The following is a 23,148-nucleotide window of genomic DNA, read 5'->3' on the forward strand; positions in this document are numbered from 1 at the left end:
GGTTTTGATGTTATGTTGTTAGGTGATCTGAAGTGTAATATTTCAACTCAGCGTAAAAATTCATACACTCAGCGATTATTGACATTTGCTGAGGATTATCATTTAACGCAACTGATTGATAAGCTAACAAAAGTTACCCACTGCTCCTCGACAGTTATCGATCTCATTTACGTCTGCTCCTGAGAAAGTTACTCATTGCGATGTAATACCAATGTGTCTCAATGATCACTACATGGTGATAGCAACTTGGGGTCGAGTTAAACATAAATCACAACACCATAAGTGTGTAATGACACGTGCATTTGAGAGAATGATTGTTGACGATTTTTAGCGATTTGTCTAATGAATTGTGGGAGGATGTATTAGAAGAAAATGATGTTGAAGAGGTCTACCTGAAGTGGACAACGAGGTTTAGGAAAGTTATTAATAAACATGAACCACTAAGGAAAAGAAGAGTAAAACAAAATAACGTACCCTGGATAACATCTGAGGTAAAACAAAAAAAATACATGATGCATCAGAGAGATAAAGCTGAAAAGAAAGCTAGAAAGACTAATAGTAGTAGAGGTTGGAATGATTATAGGAAATTGAAAAATGAAGTAACATAAACTAAGAGAAAATTGAAGCAGAATTATGTATTAAATGGTATCAATGAAAACCAAAGAAATAGTAAAAAGGTGTGGAAAGTTATACAAAAGGTATTACCCACTAGAGCTAAAAATAGAGATGTGTGTAATGTTAAAATAGATAATAGGGATATTATCGACTATTTAGAATTGGCAAATGTGTTTAACAGTTATTTTTCAAATATAGTACATCAGATAAAACAAGATACAATGTTTCAAGGAGATTTTAGACAGTATATGAAGATGGAGTTTCATTCAACTTTTGTATTTACTAGAGTGACTGAAAGTGAGGTTCGTAATGTATTTGATAATATGTCCTTAGATAAAGCTACAGGTTTGGATGGAATACCTGCGAGATTCGTTAAACTGGCAACGCCAAGTATTCTTCTACCACTTACTCACATACTAAATGTATCCCTGTTCAGCGGGGTCATCCCGCGTGAATGGAAATGTGCGAAAGTCGCAAAGACGTTCCAATGAATTTCATTTACCTTTTTACGAACAATTGTTGCTAAGAACACACTTATCTATACTGGCCCGACTTATTGGAATGTTCTGAATAATGACATAAAAATGTACCCTCTATATTCATTTAAAAGGAGATTAAAGTCTTTTTTAATTGCAACTTTATGTTCCTACAGAATTGAATCAGCCTGTTGGCTCATTTTAATTTCTTTTCGAAGAATTTCAATTACCAATAATGATTATACTGTCACGTATTTTCTCGTCCCTGTTGTCCTGAGACACTTACAGAGTAGAATCGATTTTACTTGTATTACTTCCGCATCTATTTCTCTATACATTTCCATTTCACGCATCCCATTATTTTTTCGATATAGTTACGTCGAGGATCGCTGGATCTGTTTTTCCTTTCTGTCCGTTGTATTGTTTTCCTATTATGTCAGTCTTGTCTCGTACTGTCTTGTATTTTAGTCCCCCTTTATATGTATTGTCGTCCAAGTCTCGTTTAATGTTCATTCGCCTGTGTATGTCTGTCTGTCTGTTACTCTGTCTTCTTGTTGAGCTTCCAGACTTTTTTTCCTGACTTTATTCCAAACCTTTTTCCCCCTTTTTGCATAAGTTCATTTTCTATTGACATTCTGTTCCTGAGGGGCCCACATTCTACAAGCATTGCCTTTTCAGTGGGTCCCTCCATTTTTCGATATTTTGTGTAATGTTATATCGTCTATATCACTTTAGTCAATTTTCATTACAACATATTTGTTACCCCAAGGTTCCACAATTATGTTTTCTCAATTTAATTTGTTTTGATTATATGTAACCTTATTCTTTGTTACCAAAGAAAGTGAAATGCTTGTTCTTTTCGAAAAATGAAATAAAGTTTGAATTAAATTGAATTAAATTGAATATTGAATTGAATCAAATTGCCTTTATGTAGACTTCTAAAGCAAACGACAGGCTTGACAGGCCCACAATATCACTCTGCAGAAACTTGGACTTTAACCACACTGAGGTAGTTGCCTTTATCTACACAGAACCACAAACGTAAACTGAATACCAAAGCAGTTTTATTCTAAATAAGCGTTAATAGTAACAACAGAATAGAAAGGGGCGCTTTGCAGACAATGCCATGATCGTTATAAATACATTCTCTCTATGGTGTTGACATCACTGCGCTAGTACAACACCTCAATTGTGAACAGCCCTACTTTAATTCTCGCCTGACGCACTTGTTTAGATGAAAAGAACAGAAATAACATTGGGGAGTGTTATAAAGCAACTGGATAATCAGTCATTTCTATGTTTCATATTCAAACAAACCAACTCTCTGATCACCACTTGTTTGTAATCCTAGAATTTGGGAGAGGCGAGGGTGCTGCTGAAATTCCTGGCCGAGGAGAAGTGTGCGTCGTTTCTTGTGTGTGTGTGTGTGTGTGTGTATGTGTGTGTGTGTGTGTGTGTGTGGTGAGTACAATATATGTCCTCCCACTTATATATATAATATATATATATATATATATATATATATACTATATATATATTCATATATATGGTATTATAACTGAACATAGTCAATATCCACATGGTGTGCATGAACCAAAGCCACTATTTAATTAGGCAAACATTTAGTGCTTATTTCAATTTTATTCCCAAGTCCATTCCCGTATCTTTGGAAAGTCAAAATAACTATGAGCTCAAGATTGTTTATTGCACTTTTATTAGAAAATGGACTATGCGACAAAATGAAATTATAAAATAGTTACACTGTAACTTTGCTGGTGCGAGACTAACAACTGTAACACAAGCATAATTCCTGTGAACTTATGGAACTTGTCACCATTTTTGAGAGTGGAAGCGTGTGTGCCTTCATAGCAACAGCGTTAATGGTGGTTGTAAGACATTATCTTCACGCTTTCATCTCTAATGTGCATACATTTAAAGCGGAAACCTGGGATGTTTTGTGGGGGCGCTGTGGCATAGTGGGTAAGACTCTCGACTCCAGGTCGGAGGACCCGAGTTCGATTCCTGCCCAGTGTTCACGTCCTTGGACAAGATGTTCTTACGCACAAATGTCCCTCTCGACCCAGGTGTATAAATGGGTACCTGGCAACGCTGGGGCAATGATAATGGCAGGGCCCTCTGGTAGAGCAGTGGCAACACTGAAGAGGCTACCCTGGATAAATAAGACCTTATTATTATATATTATTATTATCATTATGATAAGGAAGAGATTATAGTGAAAATGCTTATCAAACAGCCATAAGGAAATCCCTCGTGGTGTACCAATTGCAACAATATATATATCTATATATATATATATATATATATATATATATATAATATATATATATGTAACACGGGTATGTTGGATAACATACAGTTGCTCTATTCTGAGTTCAAGTTCCCTCCTTGGTAAACTCTTTTGTCTTCCGATGAAAAGGCTACCAGGCGACCACCTTAGCACCCGGCGTTTGTTTGGTAAGCAAATCCTTTTCTTACTGAGAGCTGAATGAACATCATCTGGCGTGGGTCAGCATAAGTTCTTCACTTTGCAGAACTGTGTTGATCAAGCCAGATGTGTTCTCCCCCTGCTCTCTATACAGGTGTCATATCTCGCAAGGTTAGCTCACGACTGTCCGTAGAAATTCAACATGTCAAATCTCTACGACTGGCGCTAAGACCCAGTCGTACAACTAGAAAATGGCAAGACTGTGACGTCACGCTTCTAGTCTTAAGGTCTTAAGACCGGTGAATCGGGGCAAAATCGTGTAGTGTGCGGCGGGCTTTACCCACCAGCAGGCTACGACTATACAGATAAGGAGCAAGTGCGCTTATAGCTGTCGCGTTTACAACGAAACATGGGCATTACACGAAACTGGCGTAGTCGGCAGGATCCTTTTCATTTTATCTACATACTACATCGACATTGTGATACCAGAAATATGGCAGTTGATATGAGTGGATGCGGACGAGTGCCGGTTAGTCTTCGGGAAGACGCCAACATCGACGGCGGGGCTGCGGCTAGGCAGGTGGCGAACTCCCCGACGTTCATGGCGGCCCAGCAGGTGAGGAACGTCCCCATTTTCTCCGGCCAGCGTGATGGAAAAATCAGTGTGGACGACTGGATTCGAGACATGGATTATTTGCTGTCTACTGCACCCCAGCCCACGAGTTTCGCATTCGCCACCATCGTACGGAATCTAAGCGGGGGAGCGCGGTGTCTCGTTCTGAACATTCCTCCGAGTGAGCGCACAGAAGCCGCTTTCCATTAACTGAGACTTGAGTATGCAGATGGGAGTTGCCATGGCGACCCAATGGCGCAGTTCTACGAGAGGGTACAGCGGCAACACGAGGAAGCTGGCTCTTTTGCGATCGCGCGCTAGGGTATTCTATGCAATATAGAGGAGACACTGCATGACGGCATACAGATGGAGGATAGGAGCCAGGCTCGCCGAGGTGTCAGGAGCCAGGCTCGCCGAGGTGTCAGCATCCAGCAAGGGAAGATGGCAGAGAGCAACAAGCAGAGTGGAGATCCTGCGATGAGGGAGATTCTAGCGGTGCTGAAAGACGTGCAGAAGGACCAGCAGGTTCACCTGTCTAGAATAGCGGACCTGGAGAGACGGATGACGGTGCTGGAAACTAGAGCGCCGCAACAACCTTCTCCGCAGTCCATGCCACGCCCCCCCCCCCCCTCCGCCTCCCCCACAGAGGTCGACTGCCTGCTACATCTGCGGACTGGAGGGACATTTCGCTAGGAGTTGCCCTTCTCACGTGCCTGCCTATCCTTTAAACGGGTAAGGCCGCAATGATGCTGGTAATGATAATGGTAATGATACTGACCTTGACCCCCCTGACTTGACAAAGACTGACAAAATCACAGACCGCTCAACACGATTTCAACGACTCATACCCCTACAACGATGACAAATGACCTGGTGACAATATAACGGCAAGGAGGTCAACGCACTCATCGACTCGGCTTCGCAGGTCACAACCGTACCTGAGGAGCTGTGGCGTACTCACCCTGGCCTGTGCAGACAACCTCTCAGGGCTGCTGATTTATCCGTCATCGGTGCCGACGACCACGAGGTGCGTATACTGGGGGTAATCGACTACAGCTTTTCCATCTCAGGCTTCGAGTACACAAAGGTACCGACACTGGTGACAGCCACGACAAAGTACAAGCGTGACGTCCCTTTGCTGGTCGGAACCAATGTTATCAGAGCGTTAGAGGAGGACTGCGTGAGGGTGCACGGAAGAGAGTCTTTCCTACATGCTGTAGGGGAGAGGGACTCCATCTTGAAAGCAGCTATCATGCGTTTGCGGATGGCAGATGTAAGTGGGAAGGGAGACTTCACTGGACGCGTGACTCTGCATGGGCGACCTCTCCAGCTGCTACCACGAGATCTGCAGAGAACTGTGAAGGGCCGCGTGCGCGGAAGGACTCCGGTTCGAGACTGTTGCGCTCTGGTAGAACCAACTTCAGCTAATGGAAACCTGACCTGTCTTCGCGCACTGTCGCCGGTAAGTGGAGGTATCGTTTTTGTGACAGTCAGAAATATTGGCGGCGTGCCCATCACCCTTACTTTAACTACCGCACTGGCCATACTCAGGGCTGTGAAAGAAATCCACAGCATTGAGTCGCCAAAACAGCAGCAGCAAACCAGCAGACATCAAGCCAGGTGCCACTCACAGACCGTGACGCATCTAAAAGACATTGACCTAACTCACCTGGGGGATGACGAGCACACCAAGCTTCATCAATTCCTCGAGAGAAATGGCGATATCTTTTCCCATCATTCGACGGACTATGGCAATACGACGTCAATTACTCACCAGATTCCCATTGTCGACCCCGTCCCTTTCCGTCTTCCCTACCGGAGGATCCCACCAGCCCTCTATCAGGACGTGAAAGACATGTTGAATGAAATGAATGTAGCTGGAGTTATACGGCCAAGCAGCAGCCCATATACCTCCCCCATTGTCATCGCCAAGAAGAAGGATGGTAGTTTACGCTTCTGCATAGACTTCCGAAAGCTGAATGGCAAGACGGTGCGGGATGCTTACCCACTCCCAAGGATCGAGGAGGCCCTGGACTCGCTTGGTAAGGCCAAATACTTCAGCACGCTGGACCTCACTTCGGGCTACTGTCAGGTGGAGGTCGACGAGCACGACAAGGCAAAGACAGCGTTCACGACTCAGATGGGCTTGTTTGAGTGTAACCGGATGCCATTTGGGCTTCAGAATGCTCCTGCCACATTTCAGAGGCTAATGACGACACTCGACGAGCACCTGGAACGTTTGCAGACAGTATTCGACAGGCTGAGGCAGCACGGCCTGAAACTCAAACCTTCGAAGTGCCGTATTCTGCAGAAGGAGGTAAACTACCTTGGGCACGTTGTCTCTGCGAATGGCGTGGCGACTGATCCGGAGAAGTTGGCGAAGGTCGCTGATAGGCCACGACCATCTAACAAGAAGGACATAAAGCAGTTCCATGGTTTCTGCGGGTACTACCGCAGATATGTCAGATCATACTCCGAGATCGCAGCCTCGTTCTACCGTTTGACAAGCGGCGACCCAAGAAAGAAGAAAGGGAAGACGACAGCTGCGCCAGTTCCCTGTGAGTGGTCTGATGAGTGTGAAGCTGCGTTCGCTGAGTAAAAGTAGAGGCTTATTTCTGCGCCGATCCTCGGGTATGCAGACTACTCGTTGCCGTTCATCTTAGAGACAGATGCGTCTGGACTGGGACTTGGTCATCGCATATGGCAGCAGAGGCCTCAGCCCAGCAGAGACTAGGTATCCAGCCCACAAGCTCGAGTACCTGGCACTCAAGTGGGCGGTCACCGACAAATTCAAGGACTTCTTATACGGTAACAAGTTTGTTGTGTTCTCAGACAATAACTCCCTGAAGCATGGCACCGCCTCTGCCAAACTAGACGCAACAGGTCAACGCTGGGCAGCTGAATTGGCCAACTATGACTTCCAGGTGGTCTACCGGTCTGGGAAGGCTAACGCCAACGCAGATGTGCTCTCCCGGTTGCCAGCCCGCGACAAGAAGGACCTCCCCCATCCCGCCCAGGTGATGATGGTAACGTTGAACCTACAGTCCCGACTGCCCAAGTTACCCAACAGGTGAAAGTTCCTCAACCGCACTTCGAGGCCCTGCCATAAATGAGCGTACAAGAACTTCAGAGGGCACAATCAGCAGATGAAGAAATGGCAGCTGTGATCGACTACATTAAGGAGTCTACCAAGCCTCCTGGGCGTCGACGGGCTCAACTTTCCAGCCAGGTCAAAAACCTTCTACGGCAGTGGGAGCGTCTATCACTACGCGATGGCCTCCTTGTCAGGACTATAGAGAAGGAAGGAAGAGATGTCACTCCGCTGGTGCTGCCTACAACACTTCGACTTATGGCGATGCAGGAACTACATGACAGGATGGGCCACGTGGGACCTGAACGTACTCTAGATCTCCTGAGAGAGCGGTTCTATTGGCCGAAGATGGAGGAAGCTGTGAAGGAGTGGTGCAGTACCTGTGAACGTTGCAGTCTCAGACGATCTGCGAAGGCAAGCCACAGGGCTCCCCTCACCACCATCCAGCCGAGTCGGCCACTGGAGCTGGTGTCAATGGACTTCCTGACGCTCGAGAAGTCGAAGGGTGGGATTGAGAATGTGTTGGTTTTAACCGACCATTTTAGACGTTTCTCTAAGGCCTACCCGACACACGACCAGAAGGCATCAACGGTTGTTCAGGTACTGTGGTCGAAGTATGTAACTTTGGAGTTCCAGAGAGACTGCTGTCTGACCGGGGGGAGGAGCTTCGAAAGCGGCGTCGTGAGGGAGCTATGTAAGCTGGCCAGTATTACCAAGTTCCGAACCACCTCCTATCATCCACAGGGAAATGGGATGACCGAACGCTTTAATAGGACCCTCATCCACCTCCTACGCTCCCTTGATCCCGAGGAGAAGAGAGACTGGAAGAGCCACGCCGAGACCCTGACCCATGCCTACAACTGTACCAAACATGAGTCGACTGGGTATTCCTCCTTCTTCCTCATGTTTGGACGACATCCACGACTAACAATTGACCTAATACTAGACCGGACTACAATCGAACGACGACCTTGACTACGACGGCTTCATGCAAAATCTTCGTGACAACTTAGCCTCTGCCTATGCACGCACAAGTGCATTGGCGAAGAAAGCAAGCGACCGACAAAAGACATTCTACGACCAACGATCCCGTGACGACCCTCTGCTTCCAGGCGACCGAGTGCTGGTGAAACGGGTTGCATTTCAAGGAAAGCACAAGCTGTCCGACAAGTGGGAGCCTCATCCGTACGTGGTCATTAAGAAAGTGAGTGACCTTGTCTATGTTGTTTAGCGAGAGGGTGCTGAGACGGAACGCACTCTACACCGCAACCTCCTGACTCGATGCAACTTCCTCCCGACTGAGTGCCATGATGCTGCGGAGCTTCCTCTACCAGACGAGATTCCAACATCCCACGCCGACATCCGTGAGATGGAGACACCGGAGACTGACGTCGAGGAGGTAGGCCAGACCTTCATCTATGGTGGTGTACGCAACATTGAACTCATAGAACAGCAAAATGTCCCTGACATCCAAGTTCTACCAGATGGACTGCAACCTACCACTCAAGCCACTCAGCCCCACCCAGCGACAGAGGAAGGCCAGAGGGACCAGGAGACAAGTGTAGGCCAGTCCACCATGCCCTCTGACGACGGCGAGGGACCACAGGCTCCGATGGATGACGGGCAGGACGTGGTGATCGACATGCCGGCCGAAGATGACGATCAGCACACTCCTGGGACGTCACTAGCCAGCCAACCGCAGAGGCAACGAGCGAGACGTCACAGCACGGCAACATGACTGTTTTCGGCGCACCCCAGGTAGAAGAGGACAGTCAACTCAGGGTACGCAGCCGCAGGCAAAGACAGCCTGTGGAGCGTCTGCAATACACGAGCCTAGGCAATATAAACCAACTCACAGCAATGCAGGACGCTTTTCGTGCTGCTTGCAACCTCGTTAGAAGTTTGACAACTCCAAATGTAAATATTTAATGATTCATATATTCAATGATTAAGTCTCCGAGGACGGCGACTTTTCAGCAGAGAGGGAGGGAGATGGAAGAAGGGGAGATAGATCTGCGTAAGGGTGAAATAGGTTAATTTGGAGAGTAAAATCAGGGGTATACACAACATTTTCATCATATTTGGTTTTGCAATATTCCTCTTTCTGCAATTACAATCTGTATCAGTATTCATTGGATGGTATGTAAAGTGCTCGACACCAAAGCATGTATTTCCAATGTACAAAGACGATCATCTTGCTGTATCTGCAAATGTGATCAGTAGAATTGTCGGTTTTACGTATTGCATTTGATATAACTTTTAATTGTTGATTTGCTAATGACGAGGACGTCATTCAAAAATGATGTGGAGGATGTAAAACGGGTATATTGGAGAACATACACTTGCTCTATTCTGAGTTCAAGTTCCTATCTTGGTAAACTCTTTTGTCTTCCGATGAAAGCCACCAGGCGAAAACCTTAGCACCCGGCGTTTGTTTGGTAAACAAATCCCTTTCTTACCTGAGAGCTAAATGAACATCATCTGGCGTGGGTCAGCACAAGTTCTTCACTTTGCAGAACTGTGTTGATCAAGCCAGATGTGTTCTCCCCCTGCTCTCTATACAGGTGTCATATCTCGCAAGGTTAGGGACCTGTTCTTGCATCGCCACCCCTTTTGTTGTTGTTGTTGTTGTTGTTGTTGAGCGAACGCCCCCTGCATTCTCTTACCCACCAGCAGGCTACGACTTTACAGATAGGAGCAAGTTCGCTTATAGCTGTCGCGTTTTCAACGAAACACGGGCGTTATATATATATATATATATATATATATATATATATATATATATTATATATATATATATATATTTATATATATATACACACATGTGTGCGTGTGTGTGTGTCTTATGAACACAATACGTGGTCGTTCAATGTTCAAATATTGTGCATTAGCCGTAAACCACTTTAGCAGGCGTACTAAGCAAATATTTTATTGCTCATTTTTTTGATATTCCCAAGTCATTTTTAACTTTTAAGAAATCATAATTATTATGACAAAGTACATATAACTTGCCACCATTTTTTTTTTTCAGAGCGTGAACTTCCTTTCAAAGTAACATGATTACTGATGATTGTAACACAGTATATTATCATGTTTTTGTCATTTTAATCGTAATCTAGATGGCGCTTGTCCTTGTGACTGTCCCTCGTCTGGTATGATAGCCGCTGTGTCAATCATGGGTGTACTGCTAGTTGTTTCCGTAGCAGTAAATGTTATGCAATTCTACAAACAGAGCAGAGCATCCAGTCAAGGTTGGTGTAGGTTATTGTGATGAACTCATAATTGTACAGATCATTTAATAATGAAAATGATAATAATGATAATAACAATACTATTATTATTATTATTATTATTGCTATTATTATTATCATCACCATCATCATCGTGACACTATCATTTTCATTATTGTATGTATTTCTTACTCTTTTCATAGGGAATCAAAAAGTATGGGTATGTAGTGACGGTTCTTGGTCCTGCCTGGTGCATGGCACACACGAGGGCGTTTTTGTGAAAACAAAGTCTATACAGGTTGATAAAAATGGAAACAAATAATAATGTGGTACATCGTACCAATAAATTACTATTTGCGTCTGCGTGCGTGTACATTTTTGTACAAATACGTTTTCTCTCATTCATCTTGACTAATTACGTATAATACACATATGCAATATTATGATTACATATAATTATGAAATAACATTCATCTTCAAAAGCCGACTAAGTAGAGAAGGACCTATATTAAGACCTATCCGTAATTAACGTATTATGAGACAGTAATAACAATAATGAAAGTTATTTAATCACAGCAATGAAATAATTTCAGAATAGATGAAACTTACAATACGGCACCTGTTTCTGTTCTTTTCCCTCGCTTTTAGTATATACCAATTACATCTGAGAAGCAGGCAAGGTAAGAAAAGTACATATCACTCGTTACTCTCAGCATTCGCTTTCTGATTAAAAGAGAAGTATTCTTCAGTGGCCGCAGAACAAAGAGATGGTCGGCCTACAATGAACATTCACGTTTAACCTTTACTCTTGATACCAAAATCATTGTGTATAGTTACGGTTCCAGTATCGTTTGTTGTGTGTCAGTAAGAAAATACACAATTAGCAGTTCATTCATTTTGCTCGTGTTTGTACCATAGGACAGGTATACCTGGAGGCAACGAGGACAGTACTTATGAGATGATCCAAAGCGGAAGTAAAGGTTGTATTTCCCCTTTTGACACACTATATCGTTGTTATTTTGAGGTAACAAATGGTCCTTAATCATCAATTTCTTGCTCTTGAATATTTGACGTCATTTTTTTTTTTTTTGCATATATGATTGTTATTTTTAGGTGATATGATACATATTTAATATATTTGGATATGTAAAATAATATATGTATATCAGACAAATAATGCGTCAATATATTCCCTTCATTCACTCTAATCATTTTTAGTAGCTATAACATGCATGCACGTGCTTATGGGAGGGTGTGTGTGTGAGTGTGTGTGTGTGTGTGTGTGCGTGCGTGCGTGCGTTTCTAGTTACCGTTACCGTATTTTGAAGACAGGTGAAAAGTGGCAGGAAAGGTTCAATATGATGAAAGAGGATATTTTTTAATACATTTGATGACGTCAGAGGGCGTTTCTGATTATTGGGCATAGTATGAAGTATTTCAATATTAATGGCCAAACCAGTTACAAGCTATAACCTTACTTGTAGTCAGGTATTGTGGTGGAAGAGCATCACTAAATAAGAGGTTGCTTTTTCACACGTCTCAAACACAGAAACAAACAAAAAAGAGGGTATAGACTGTTATGAAAAACATGAAAGCCTATTTTCCTCCGTTTGACAGGTGATGCTGTATATCAGCCACTTCCACCAAGCACCGTTGCTCTGGAAGCTGAAAACTTAACGTTCTATTCTCGACTTGGTTCCATCGGACTGGGGAAGTCTGGCGACATGTGGAAGGGTGAACTCCGCACAAAACAAGGAGCGGCTCCAGTAGCCCTGAGGCATATTACAGGTTATTACTAATACGGTTTTCATTAAATAGCACGATGTTTTGCTTTTCAGTTTAATTGTGGATTTTTGACCCCTATAAAGAACAAGCTAATTTGACCCCTTCCAGTCCCAAGGGGGGGGGGGGGGCACATTGTGCCCCCGTATATAAGTTCTTTATTATATGATGTATGATCGTCATATTTGGCACATAGGTAAAGCAACTCATACTCTACATCACCCAGCTTTTGAAATTTCGCAAGGTCATCCACTGAGGGCGCTATTTACCAAAATATAAAGAAATACATATGAAATACGCTAAAATCATGTTTTTCCTTTTCATTTCTTTATTCCCAGTAATGTGTTTTTTATTTTATATCAATAATTTCAATATTCACCATAAGGGAAAAGCATGTCAACCTTGACTATTAGTTATGGTTGCCATTTCTGAAGGTCAACATATGGAGGCGCCATTCATTACAATATAAAGAAATATAATGAAACCAATGACGTATTGCTTGGAATGGATATATATATTGGTATCACATTTCCAAAATAATGAATTTTGAGTTTGCAGATTGATAATATGATGAACAAATGATATTACAGGAAAAATTTGTCTGAATATAACACAAAATAAAAGGGTAGTCTTTGAAAAATGCTGTATTTTCGATTATTTCTATCATATCTATTGTGTGATGCCTATGTCATATAAAAATAAAGGAAATAATAAGAAGACTATTTCCGGGTAATTCACAACTATTATTACTTCACAATTTGGTCCTTTAGCAAATTAGAGCCAAGAAAACCCCCATTTCATCCATTATTATATTGTTAACTGCAATTGGAACAGAAAAACATGCAAAATCTGACGAACATGGTTGTCAGTTTATGGTTGCCATGGCAATCAGCAATATAAGACATAGCTAAATTATATATCAAAATGTTTGTAATAAGATTTTAGGAAAGGTCACCAAATTTAGTTGAAATCGGGTAAAGGGTGTAGGCGTGGCAAACAAAAATATGGTAGGGGGCACAATTCATTCATTCATTCATTCATTCATTCATTCATTCATTTTATTTTGTCACGGTACCGGGCTCAGCCGGAGGCTGTTTTTCAGCCAGTCCGTGAATTAAAAATACACGTTACACAATGAATTGTACAATACAAATGTTACATTACAGAAAATGAGTAAGAAAACAAAACAAAACAAAACAAAAAAGAGCTTAGCAAAAGTTTACAAATAACATGAGGTAACATACATGTAAGGTAACAAAAGTACAAAACTTAAAACCTACAAATATGTACAAAATAAACTTATCAAAAATTATACAAAATAAACTTATCAAAAATTATACAAAATTTAAGATAATTGTCATAGTAAAATACACAAACGAAATCAGCTAATTGCAGACTGATCCCCCCTCCCTCGGGCTTTATAGGGTTAATGCATTTGAATAATAACAAGTCAACTGACAAAGTTATTGATTGAATTTTAAAGCTAAACCTCTAACTTAACACAGCATAATCAAGTAATTCAAGTAATGTGCAGATTAATGCATTAACTATTAACTGCCCATTACTTGAATATGAGACCATTCTGAAGCAAATAATTTTCACACAACAATAGATATATAATGTACTCTTAAATGAATCCCACAAGGATTGGAACAATCATCCTCCAGCAATCCCACTGATTCCCACTGATCAGTTACTAGCCATCCCCTTTAACTGTTTAAAAGTAAATTTATACAGTCGTGCATTGTAAAGAAAAATATATGACTTTTGTGTCAATGATTTGTATGTTAGATGATAATGAAAATGGGTTTACGACGGGTCTTGAAGAAATTACGTTGGAATTCGTAACAGCTGAAAAGTATATTTCCCTGATTGACTGAAAAGATAAATCTCTTAATTTAAACCTTACTTTTACACCGTAGACTAGTGGAAACATGTGATTTCGAATTTCAATTATAATTGTTTGTAAGCTTCATGCAGCTTTTTTAATCATCAAATATTCTATCTAATTTCTGCTATACAGAAAGTGTTCCCGACCTTCTGCAGATGTTAAAATATTTGCAAAAACTCCCATACCATCAATATATTGTGAGGTGTCTTGGATACTGTGAAGAATATCGTAAGTATGATTAGATTACATCGACCAAAACAAAAAAAAAAAATGAAATATGGTGTGATCTAAGTGTAGTATCTTTCAATGAAAAAAAAAAAGACCAGGCTTTAAACAAATATTGATTTGCTCATTTCATGATGTTAAGTTATTGAATGACATTCATTTGCTTAGAATATCTATGTTGTTAACATTCAAGAAAAACGGAAAAAAAAATGTCTGCAAAGCTGAAGTATTCAAAACTTTTGTATCGACTTGTGTAAAAAATTAATATTGTGACATCATACAGGTGCTATTGTACACGAATTCGTTTCCGGTGGGACACTGCTGACTTTTCTCCAGTTCAATAACCAGTCCTCAAAATCTCCCTACGGAAACATCAAGCCAACAAGACCCCGTTTTGATGAGTCCAAGTTACTGAAGTTCGCCTGGCAGGTAGCAAAAGGGATGGAGTTTCTTGCGTCCAACAAGGTAATTACACAAGAAATGTCAATTTTGATCTATTTGATATATATGTAAGTAATGCAGACGTTCAAATTGTTTATGAAATGATTGAACATTATAGAGGACACCAGTCACTTATTCAGATTTTAAATATAGAGCTTTTTGAGGTTTCGAGGATGTAGCTACTTATAATCATTTTTATAGATGATAGCTCTCATATCATAATTAATGCTCTGTTATTTTTCTTCATATGTCCATGTTAATTACCAATGTCATGAAATGCCTATTAAATAAACCATCCCTTTCTTGGACCAGATTCAATTCTTGTGGACAACTTCGCCGTTATCGGAAGAAGGCCGGACTTACTGATTCTTTGAAATGTGATTAGACGCTGGTCGAGGCTTATTATTGATGAACATGTATTTTTCCATTAGGGTACAGTCTTCTTCCAGTGAGCCGTAACATATTGGTTTCGATGTCTCCAGAGGATCTTTCTTCTTCACCATATCAATGACATAACTATGCATCAATTCAGTCTTCGTCTTGTCTTTGTTTGCCGATGATATATACAACATCTCATTATTCTCTCACAAAATCCAAATATGTTTCTTCAAACTGTCTATAGTAGACTTAGCCATTTAAAAAAGACTGGATTCAAGACAACAAGCTGGGCTTGAATTTTAATCTAGGCACACACACACACACACACACACATGTAGATGTGTACTTGATGGTTTTCTTTCTCTCTTGGAATCTATAACCCCACAAGCATGTATTAGCTTCCTCCACATTTATTTTTTATCCATATGAATATGACATATTTGAATCGCATCCTGTGACTTGAGCCCATTGTGTGTGTTTGTGTGTGTGTTGTGTGTGTGTGTGCATGTTTCTCTACCTGCGTTTTGAAAAAGATAATTATGTACAATAAAATAGCGTTCTCTCAAGCCTGTAATCCATGATATTTCTTATCAGAGTGTTCACAATGTGATATCTTCCTCAGATTATCCATGGAAATCTGTGTGCTCACAACATTTTAATGACGGAAGACAGGATCTGTATGATTTCTGACTACGGTATGACGTCATTCATTTCACCCTCTTGGAGGGTAGGTATAGCTTTTCCGGTCACTTTCATACTTTTGCAATTCCAATTCATTTATGTACATTTAAATTCACACAGCGCACACACGCGAAAGTATTCGGGAATTCAAATTCAGAATTCCATTTATGGGAGTTCGATTTCAACTTTGCCAAATCAAATTCGCGTTTGGGCGTTCAATTTCCAAATGTGAGCATTGCACTTCCTACTCGTGCATTCAAATTTACGCGATAGTCATGCGTGATAGTCCGGAGCTTGATTGGAGCGCTCAATTTCATTTGCAGGCGATCGAGTTCGTACTTCGTGCAATCAATTTAAAGAGGAAAATGGAGTAGACTTTTTTTTTTTTGAAAGGAGAAAGGGCACACACAACCAGTGAAGGCTTAATAGTGCAATTATGATTATTTACAGGGTCTACATTGTTCTCTGTTCATGTAATCTTTGATTTTCATCTCAATGAATTTGAAATTGCAAGGTCCAATCAGCAGTGCATTAAAACAACACAACGTCATTTAATCATCTTTCTTGATAATACTGCATGCTGACAGCGCCCCAACACTACCCACATAATGACAATGCATCCATTTTAAGACAAACTGACGCACAATGATCTCACAGAGTCTCACAAAAGTAACCCAATAAAAAACACCAAATTAGACTTAAACTATGTTCATGTTATCACTTTTAATGTAGTCGATTCTTTTTTCCCGAGGGTGTCAATCAACCTTCCGTATTATGCTCGTCTGGAGGCCTATACAGTTCCTATAATGTTTGTTTGTTTATTTCATTTTCCAACTAAGAAGATGGCCGGGCAGTCCATATTCAGTTGCAATAGCTGGTCTTCCATGGAGTCCAGTTGGATGTAGGTGGGATTACTTCACCGGGTTAAACGTCATGCTCTTTTCGATGAGTACATAAAGTGGGATCTTGTACGTGCATGAGTTGTGACTTTCTCACGCATGGGACCTCCATTTTATGTCCTATATTATCCGAGGGACATGTGCCTGTACATTCCTTCTTTTTTTTCCAATAAACAGGTGGTCGACGAGATTCCGTCACCAGCTTGACAGAATTTGAATGCTCTCTGCTGAAATGCGTGCTCCTCTATTCAATTTGAATGCTCCGACAGTGAATTTGAATGCTCTCATAGTGAATTCGAAAGACCGGATTTTTTAATGTGATTCCTGACTCAGAACTGCGAGCGTTGAATGCGTGAAACCGAATGCTCAGAATAGGAACTTGAATGACAAAAGTATAAATGAACGGGAAAACCCATATTATTCAAGGATATAATCCTAGAATGAATTAGCATGAATCCATCTGAACATGACTACTAACAAGAAGTAGATACTCCACTTAACAAGGACATTAGATTTTTCTGAAAAGGATTTTTATCATACAGGTTATACCCACTTCATATAAGATATATCAATAAAACACACACACACATACACCTTTGTGGAAAAAAAAATCCTGCAATAAACATTTACTGGGCGAATGTTTTCATGCCACAGAGTGCTTCAGTCAACTAAAAAAAAAATTAAGCTTGTGTGAAAAAAGGCCTATTCCATTCCCTCCTTAGTCTCTAAAGAGTAAGTCCGAGAAACTGCTACTCAAGACAAGACGCTATAGCTGTCTTCGACTTCTTCAATAACGTGAAAATGAATGGGGATACAGATTTTTGTATTCTTTAAAATAATCGATATGAGATATGCTGTTCATTTTCTTTTTCCTTTTTGCAGAAACCAACACGCTGGAGTTCACCTGAAGGAATGCAGAATACAAATTGGACTCTAGAGGGCGATGTTTGGTCTTACGGAATTCTTCTTTGGGAAATAGTCACTGTAGGTATGACATAAATTGTTTCTTTGTTTAACATCACAAAATTCATAAACCTCGGTCTAGACTAAAGGAAGGAATGATAAAGGAATAATTATGAAGTTATTCTGCCCGTATAATTCGCTCCAGAATATAGACCTACATAGTAAAATGACACATGATATTTGTTAACCTAATAAAAAAAAAAAGTAATGTCTTGAGATATACAATTAGTGTGCATTCCTTTGAGAATGATAATTTATTCTGCCAGTGAAGAAAGTGAAGAGTTTGTTCGCAAAAACCGATAAGTCCATATTTGCCAAATGGAGATAATTGCGATTAAAGGTCAAGAAAACAAAGAGAATAATAAGAAAATTTTTGCTTCTTTTGACCATAACTTCAAAATGTACCTTTATATGTAGTGACCAATAAATCATTTAAAAGGTATTATTTTGTACTTTATGACAGAGACCATACTTCAAAATCTTCAAAAATGGACTTATCTGTTTTTGCGAACAAACTCTTCAAGTATAAAAGTAGTTAGCAAAAAAAAAAAAAAAACACACAGAAAAGATTAACTAAAACACTATCAAATGTAATATTTAAATACTTAATATGTTTAATATGTCTTCAAGGAGCAAGACCCTTTCCCAAAATGACAATGGACATGGTGAGGCAGCAGGTTACCGAGGGTTACAAGATGCCACGCCCTTCTCACTGTGGTCAAGAATTGTGAGTATTTACCTTCATTTTCTGTTTGCTTGCAGGTGAATGTATAATGTGTGTGTGTGTGGATTTTGTTGTTTTTGTTGTTTGCTTGTTTTCGTTGACGAGAATGTTTATCGATTCCAACTGCTCTTTGTGGAATCAGTCTAGATGCGACACTTTCGCGATAATGGCACACTTGCGTATTATCAAATTTGTTTAATGAATAAAAACACAAATCAGTATAAGGAGATCAATAGGTCGTAAATGTTGTTCATTTCTCTTCCTTCCTTGTTAGATACTCTATAATGACCAGCTGCTGGGAAATGGAGCCGACAAAGAGATGCTCTTATGACGTCATTCAGAGGAAACTTGAACCGATAATGGAAGTGTATCACGTAAGCTATATCATTTTCATTTCTTTCATCGTCAGAGTGAAAGATGCTCCTCATGATATTAACTATTTCTTATATATTGTGAAAATGAGCTTATTGTTAATCTAGCAGTTGTAAAAATGCTTACTTTCCTATGCAGATGTATCTTGTTGAAAGTACAAAATCACTCCGTGTCAACTGAATTTCTTTACCACGTGCCTGTACAAAAGGAAAGAAAAGGCAGAAAAAAAAGATAAACTCGACGCACCATTACACGACAAAGAATACTGGAGTCACATGAACATTAAAAAAAGGATACCTTGTCAAATCCAGACGAATATTTACCAATCAAATAGCACCTTCACAAATGCAGGTTTAGTGAGTCAAACATTATTCTATTGATGAGTATTTTTACTGAGTCGTCATAAAAGATACAGTATATTATCAAACACTGTTAATTCATTGTGTTATAACGTGAGTTCAAGCTGGGTTGTACTTGCACAGGACTGTGCTTCCTTTCTCAAGTTATAAAACATCTTTTTGATTAAAAAAAAATCATTAATTGATTAATTAGTTTAAAATTTGATAAGAGTGAACATATAGTTTGTCGGACCGTATTGATTTTACACAATTAAATAGTGTTAAATGAAACTGAATTGAAAAACGATTAATGTAAGACTGTGTCATTATCAAAATGAAAGCATTTGAACACTTTGATATTTCTTTTTTTTAGATATCATCATACATCAAAGGTTAATAGATCACAGAAGATGATTTAAGACTAAAATGAAATCATTTCCATTCAACTGTGCGTACGTTGCTCTTTCCAGGAATACATGTCACTCCAGAACTTGGATGAGAGATTGTATGAATCTGTTGCGGATATAACAGTCTAGGCGTCCATAACGATGAGGACCATTTTGATAGACGCTAATTGTAGCTTGAGCTATTGTCATACATTATGGAATGTGTCAGTGTCTGTCAGTGCACTCTTCAAGTCTTAGTTGACCGACGTTACATTTTGTACGTCCTACTGAGCTAATTAATCTTAATTGACTGACGTTACATTTTTAGGTCCTACTGAGCTAAAGATTTGACAATAGAGCAGCCTTTCAACAGAAATGTAACAAACTGCAATATAATGTCACTTGTTTAAATTCTTATGTATCGCTCTGCCGTGATTGTGCTGAAGATTTTTACGTCTTTATCAATGTTCAACACAACAAAAACGACTCCCTGCATGCCCGTAGAGTATTACTACTTTGCTTGTGTATATGCAATGCTGAGTCGTGTTGGTGCGAACAGATTTTTCAAATATCGTATTAAATGTATCTTTAACTAAAAATATCGCTATGCGACTGGCATGCCTCCGCCATAATGCATGGTTCTCCTCATAGGTCTGTAGTACAATGAGCTTGACAATGTGTGATGGCAGTTTCACATAACTGGCAACATGTTGAAATGACAGGTTTGTAAGAAATGTGCTTAATATTCACTTTCCTTGAAGTAGGTTTGCTATAATAGAGTACAGACAGGCCCTACATGTATTTGGGGAAATAAGGATTTTTACTTTACTTTTGACCCCTTATAAGTTTATGCATTGAGTAGTTTTCAAGGTACGAAGAAAAAGTGTAATTTCAATATTTAAAAACAAAAATCCATTTTAGCCTGGCCTTTGACCGTTGACCTCTGACCATATGACCCTAAAATTTCCAAGAGAAAGACTGTTGGGTAGAACATGCATAAATATTTATTAAGTTTCACGATACCTTGAGTCACTTTCAAGATATGGAGGAAAAAATTAAATGTAGCACTTTCACTTGAGCTTTGACCGTCTGACCTTTGACCTTATTGCAGGAAATTTTCCAGAGAATATCTATTTAGTAATACAATACTCAGTATGTTTGAAGAAAAATTCTGCAAGAATTGCATAAATATGAGGGAAATATTGAGGAGTTGACCTTGACCTTTGACCCATGACCCCTCAATTCCCTAAATAATCCTTGCCCGTCAGTATATGTATATGTACCGATTTCCATGAAGATACCTTAAACCATTTGCGAGATCTGGAGGAAAAGAAAAGTGAAATTTTAACATTTTCACCTGACCTTTGACCTGAAACTCTCTCTGGGGACTTTTTATTTGGTAGCACATGTATACACTAAGTTTCAAGAATATACCTTGTGGCATCGCCTAGATATGGAGGAAATAGTGCAATTTTGAGCATTTGACCTTGATCTTTTGATCTTTGACCTCTTCCCGATTTCACTCAACAACAACTTAAATTAATTGCCCCATCATACGTCATCCTTGGACCAAGCTTGGTGAAGTTTGCTTTATCCAGTCTTGAGTTATTCCGTCAATGAATAAATTCTAGGATTTGACCTTGACCTTTGACCTCTGGCCGATTTCACTCAAAAACTAATCAAGTAATTGCCCCATCTCAACCATACGTCATCCTTGGACAAAGTTTCGTGAAATTTGCTTGATTCAGTCTTTAGTTATCGCGTAAACGGATTCAATTTCTTGATTTGACCTTGACTTCACACCTTTGGCCTCTAAAAGATTTCGCCCAAAATGTGATCAAGTAAATGCCCTATCATACTTTATAGTTGGACCAAGTTTGGTAAAAATAATTCCGATCAACATTATTCAAGTTATCGCGTATACAAATGGGAACGGACGAACGGACAGACAACCCGAAAACATAATGCCTGCGGCACCATTCTTGCGGAGGCTTAAAAATGTCCACAAGTTGTTATTGGTAAGAAATTTGTTTCGTAGATAATTTTACAAGTTTAATTGTAGAAATTGGCCTTTCACAGCTTCCACATGCTTGTTAGTGCCTGTTGACGTATCACTAGTAAAATGAACATTTTCTTGATGGCTTACTGTAACTAAGTACGCGGGTACAATAGTCATCACATTGGTCATGTTATTGTTGTGGACATTATTTCTAAGTTATTTATTTTCATATCATCATTATGCTGTAATTACCAGTGTTATTCAATGTACATGTGTATTAGTGTACAGCAGTAAATTGTATTGTATTGCACCCTGTACAGTCCCTGCATAACGACAAGGAAACGACTCTTAATCTGACGTCTGGGTTTTCGTTAATGAAAATAATGATCACCATTGATTAATCTAATCTTAGAAATACTAGAATACCGTTTTTATGGTAATTCAAATATCGCAACAACAAAAAAAAAAAAACGCACTCAATATTATTTTCCGAGGTTCTTTATGTTATTTTTTATAAGAGAAATTTGTCTTGTTACTGTTATTGTCATTGTGATTTGTATTACTATCAACAAGTTTTATTTTAGATGTCCATTAGAACATATATTATAACTTTTTTATCGTACCGAAGGAATACGATTCGATAAATACTCACAGATATTATAGGTGATAGATATCACAAAGTTTCTACTGACAAATTTGAAACTACGTTTGGGAAGAAATAACAATAAATAGCTTTTATTTCATTGCCGGAAATCGCATCACGCAGTCCTTTGATAAGCAGCACTGAGGTCGATCAGCCGAGTCCCGACTATAAGAGCTATGTTTGGGGGGAATGCACCCTACAAGCATAATTGCTTCTTCAGTATTCCTCCCCATCTCCTGCATTTTCTAAACTTCAGAATGTTTTTTGTGTTTTGTTCCACCCTATGATTTATTTATCCATAAATATCATTTATCATATTTTGTAATTGTTGACACATATATGTACGTATATTTTATGTGAGAAAAAAAAATGTATTTACAAGTTCTGTTGGAGGCGAAAAAATAAATGATTGAATAATTGAATTCATATGACGAAACTACTTATTATGTATCATAGTGCAAATTACCTCATTCAGTATGTGGGTTATATTGATATTATATTATGTACATTATCATATGGAATAATATTCCTTTGTTTGTAAGACAAGCAGCTACAATTAATGATTTTAAGGTCAGGTTAAAAAGTCATCTCTTAAAGTAATGTATTTTATGTTTGAATTATATATGTAATTTGTAATGCGCAGTAGAGTATACTTATGATAGTAGCTGCGCAATATAAATGTCCTGTATCGTTATTTATTATCATATCCAAACATATAATTGAGAGAGAGAGAGAGAGAGAGAGAGAGGTACAGTTGTACTTAGTATCAGTCGAATTAATGACTGATATGACAATTTAACTCTTGGGTTTGAATGTTTCCTTCCTTTTACAAAATGTAAAACTTGTCAGTTCGAAACTTAGACGGGACACTCTTTGAATCTATTCCGAATATGATAACCTCAATCTTTATTCAATGAAGGAAAGTCTTAATGATGAAAAAAAAAGGGTATTGATA

General features: G+C 39.5%; 1 protein-coding gene across 1 annotated transcript; it reads left to right on the forward strand.

Moving 5' to 3' along the window:
• Window positions 1-11,429: 11,429 nt before the first annotated feature.
• Window positions 11,430-19,701, forward strand: LOC140229908 (tyrosine kinase receptor Cad96Ca-like). The gene is made up of 9 exons (XM_072310105.1): window positions 11,430-11,451; window positions 12,089-12,259; window positions 14,277-14,372; window positions 14,653-14,834; window positions 15,811-15,915; window positions 17,651-17,756; window positions 18,362-18,458; window positions 18,730-18,829; window positions 19,636-19,701. The coding sequence occupies exons 1-9, from the start codon at window positions 11,430-11,432 to the stop codon at window positions 19,699-19,701; spliced, it is 945 nt and encodes a 314-aa protein (XP_072166206.1).
• The last annotated feature ends 3,447 nt before the right edge of the window (window positions 19,702-23,148 follow it).

The sequence above is a fragment of the Diadema setosum genome, chromosome 6 (genome assembly GCF_964275005.1).
Source record: "Diadema setosum chromosome 6, eeDiaSeto1, whole genome shotgun sequence".
Classification (NCBI taxonomy): domain Eukaryota; kingdom Metazoa; phylum Echinodermata; class Echinoidea; order Diadematoida; family Diadematidae; genus Diadema; species Diadema setosum.

What these genes read in the sequence shown, in the direction of transcription:
- LOC140229908 (XM_072310105.1), top strand. Translation starts at nt 11,430, where the DNA reads ATGATCCAAAGCGGAAGTAAAG. An exon ending in TGGATACTGTGAAGAATATC is followed by an intron (nt 14,373 to 14,652) that starts GTAAGTATGATT and finishes GACATCATACAG; the next exon opens with GTGCTATTGTACACGAATTC. An exon ending in CGATAATGGAAGTGTATCAC is followed by an intron (nt 18,830 to 19,635) that starts GTAAGCTATATC and finishes TGCTCTTTCCAG; the next exon opens with GAATACATGTCACTCCAGAA.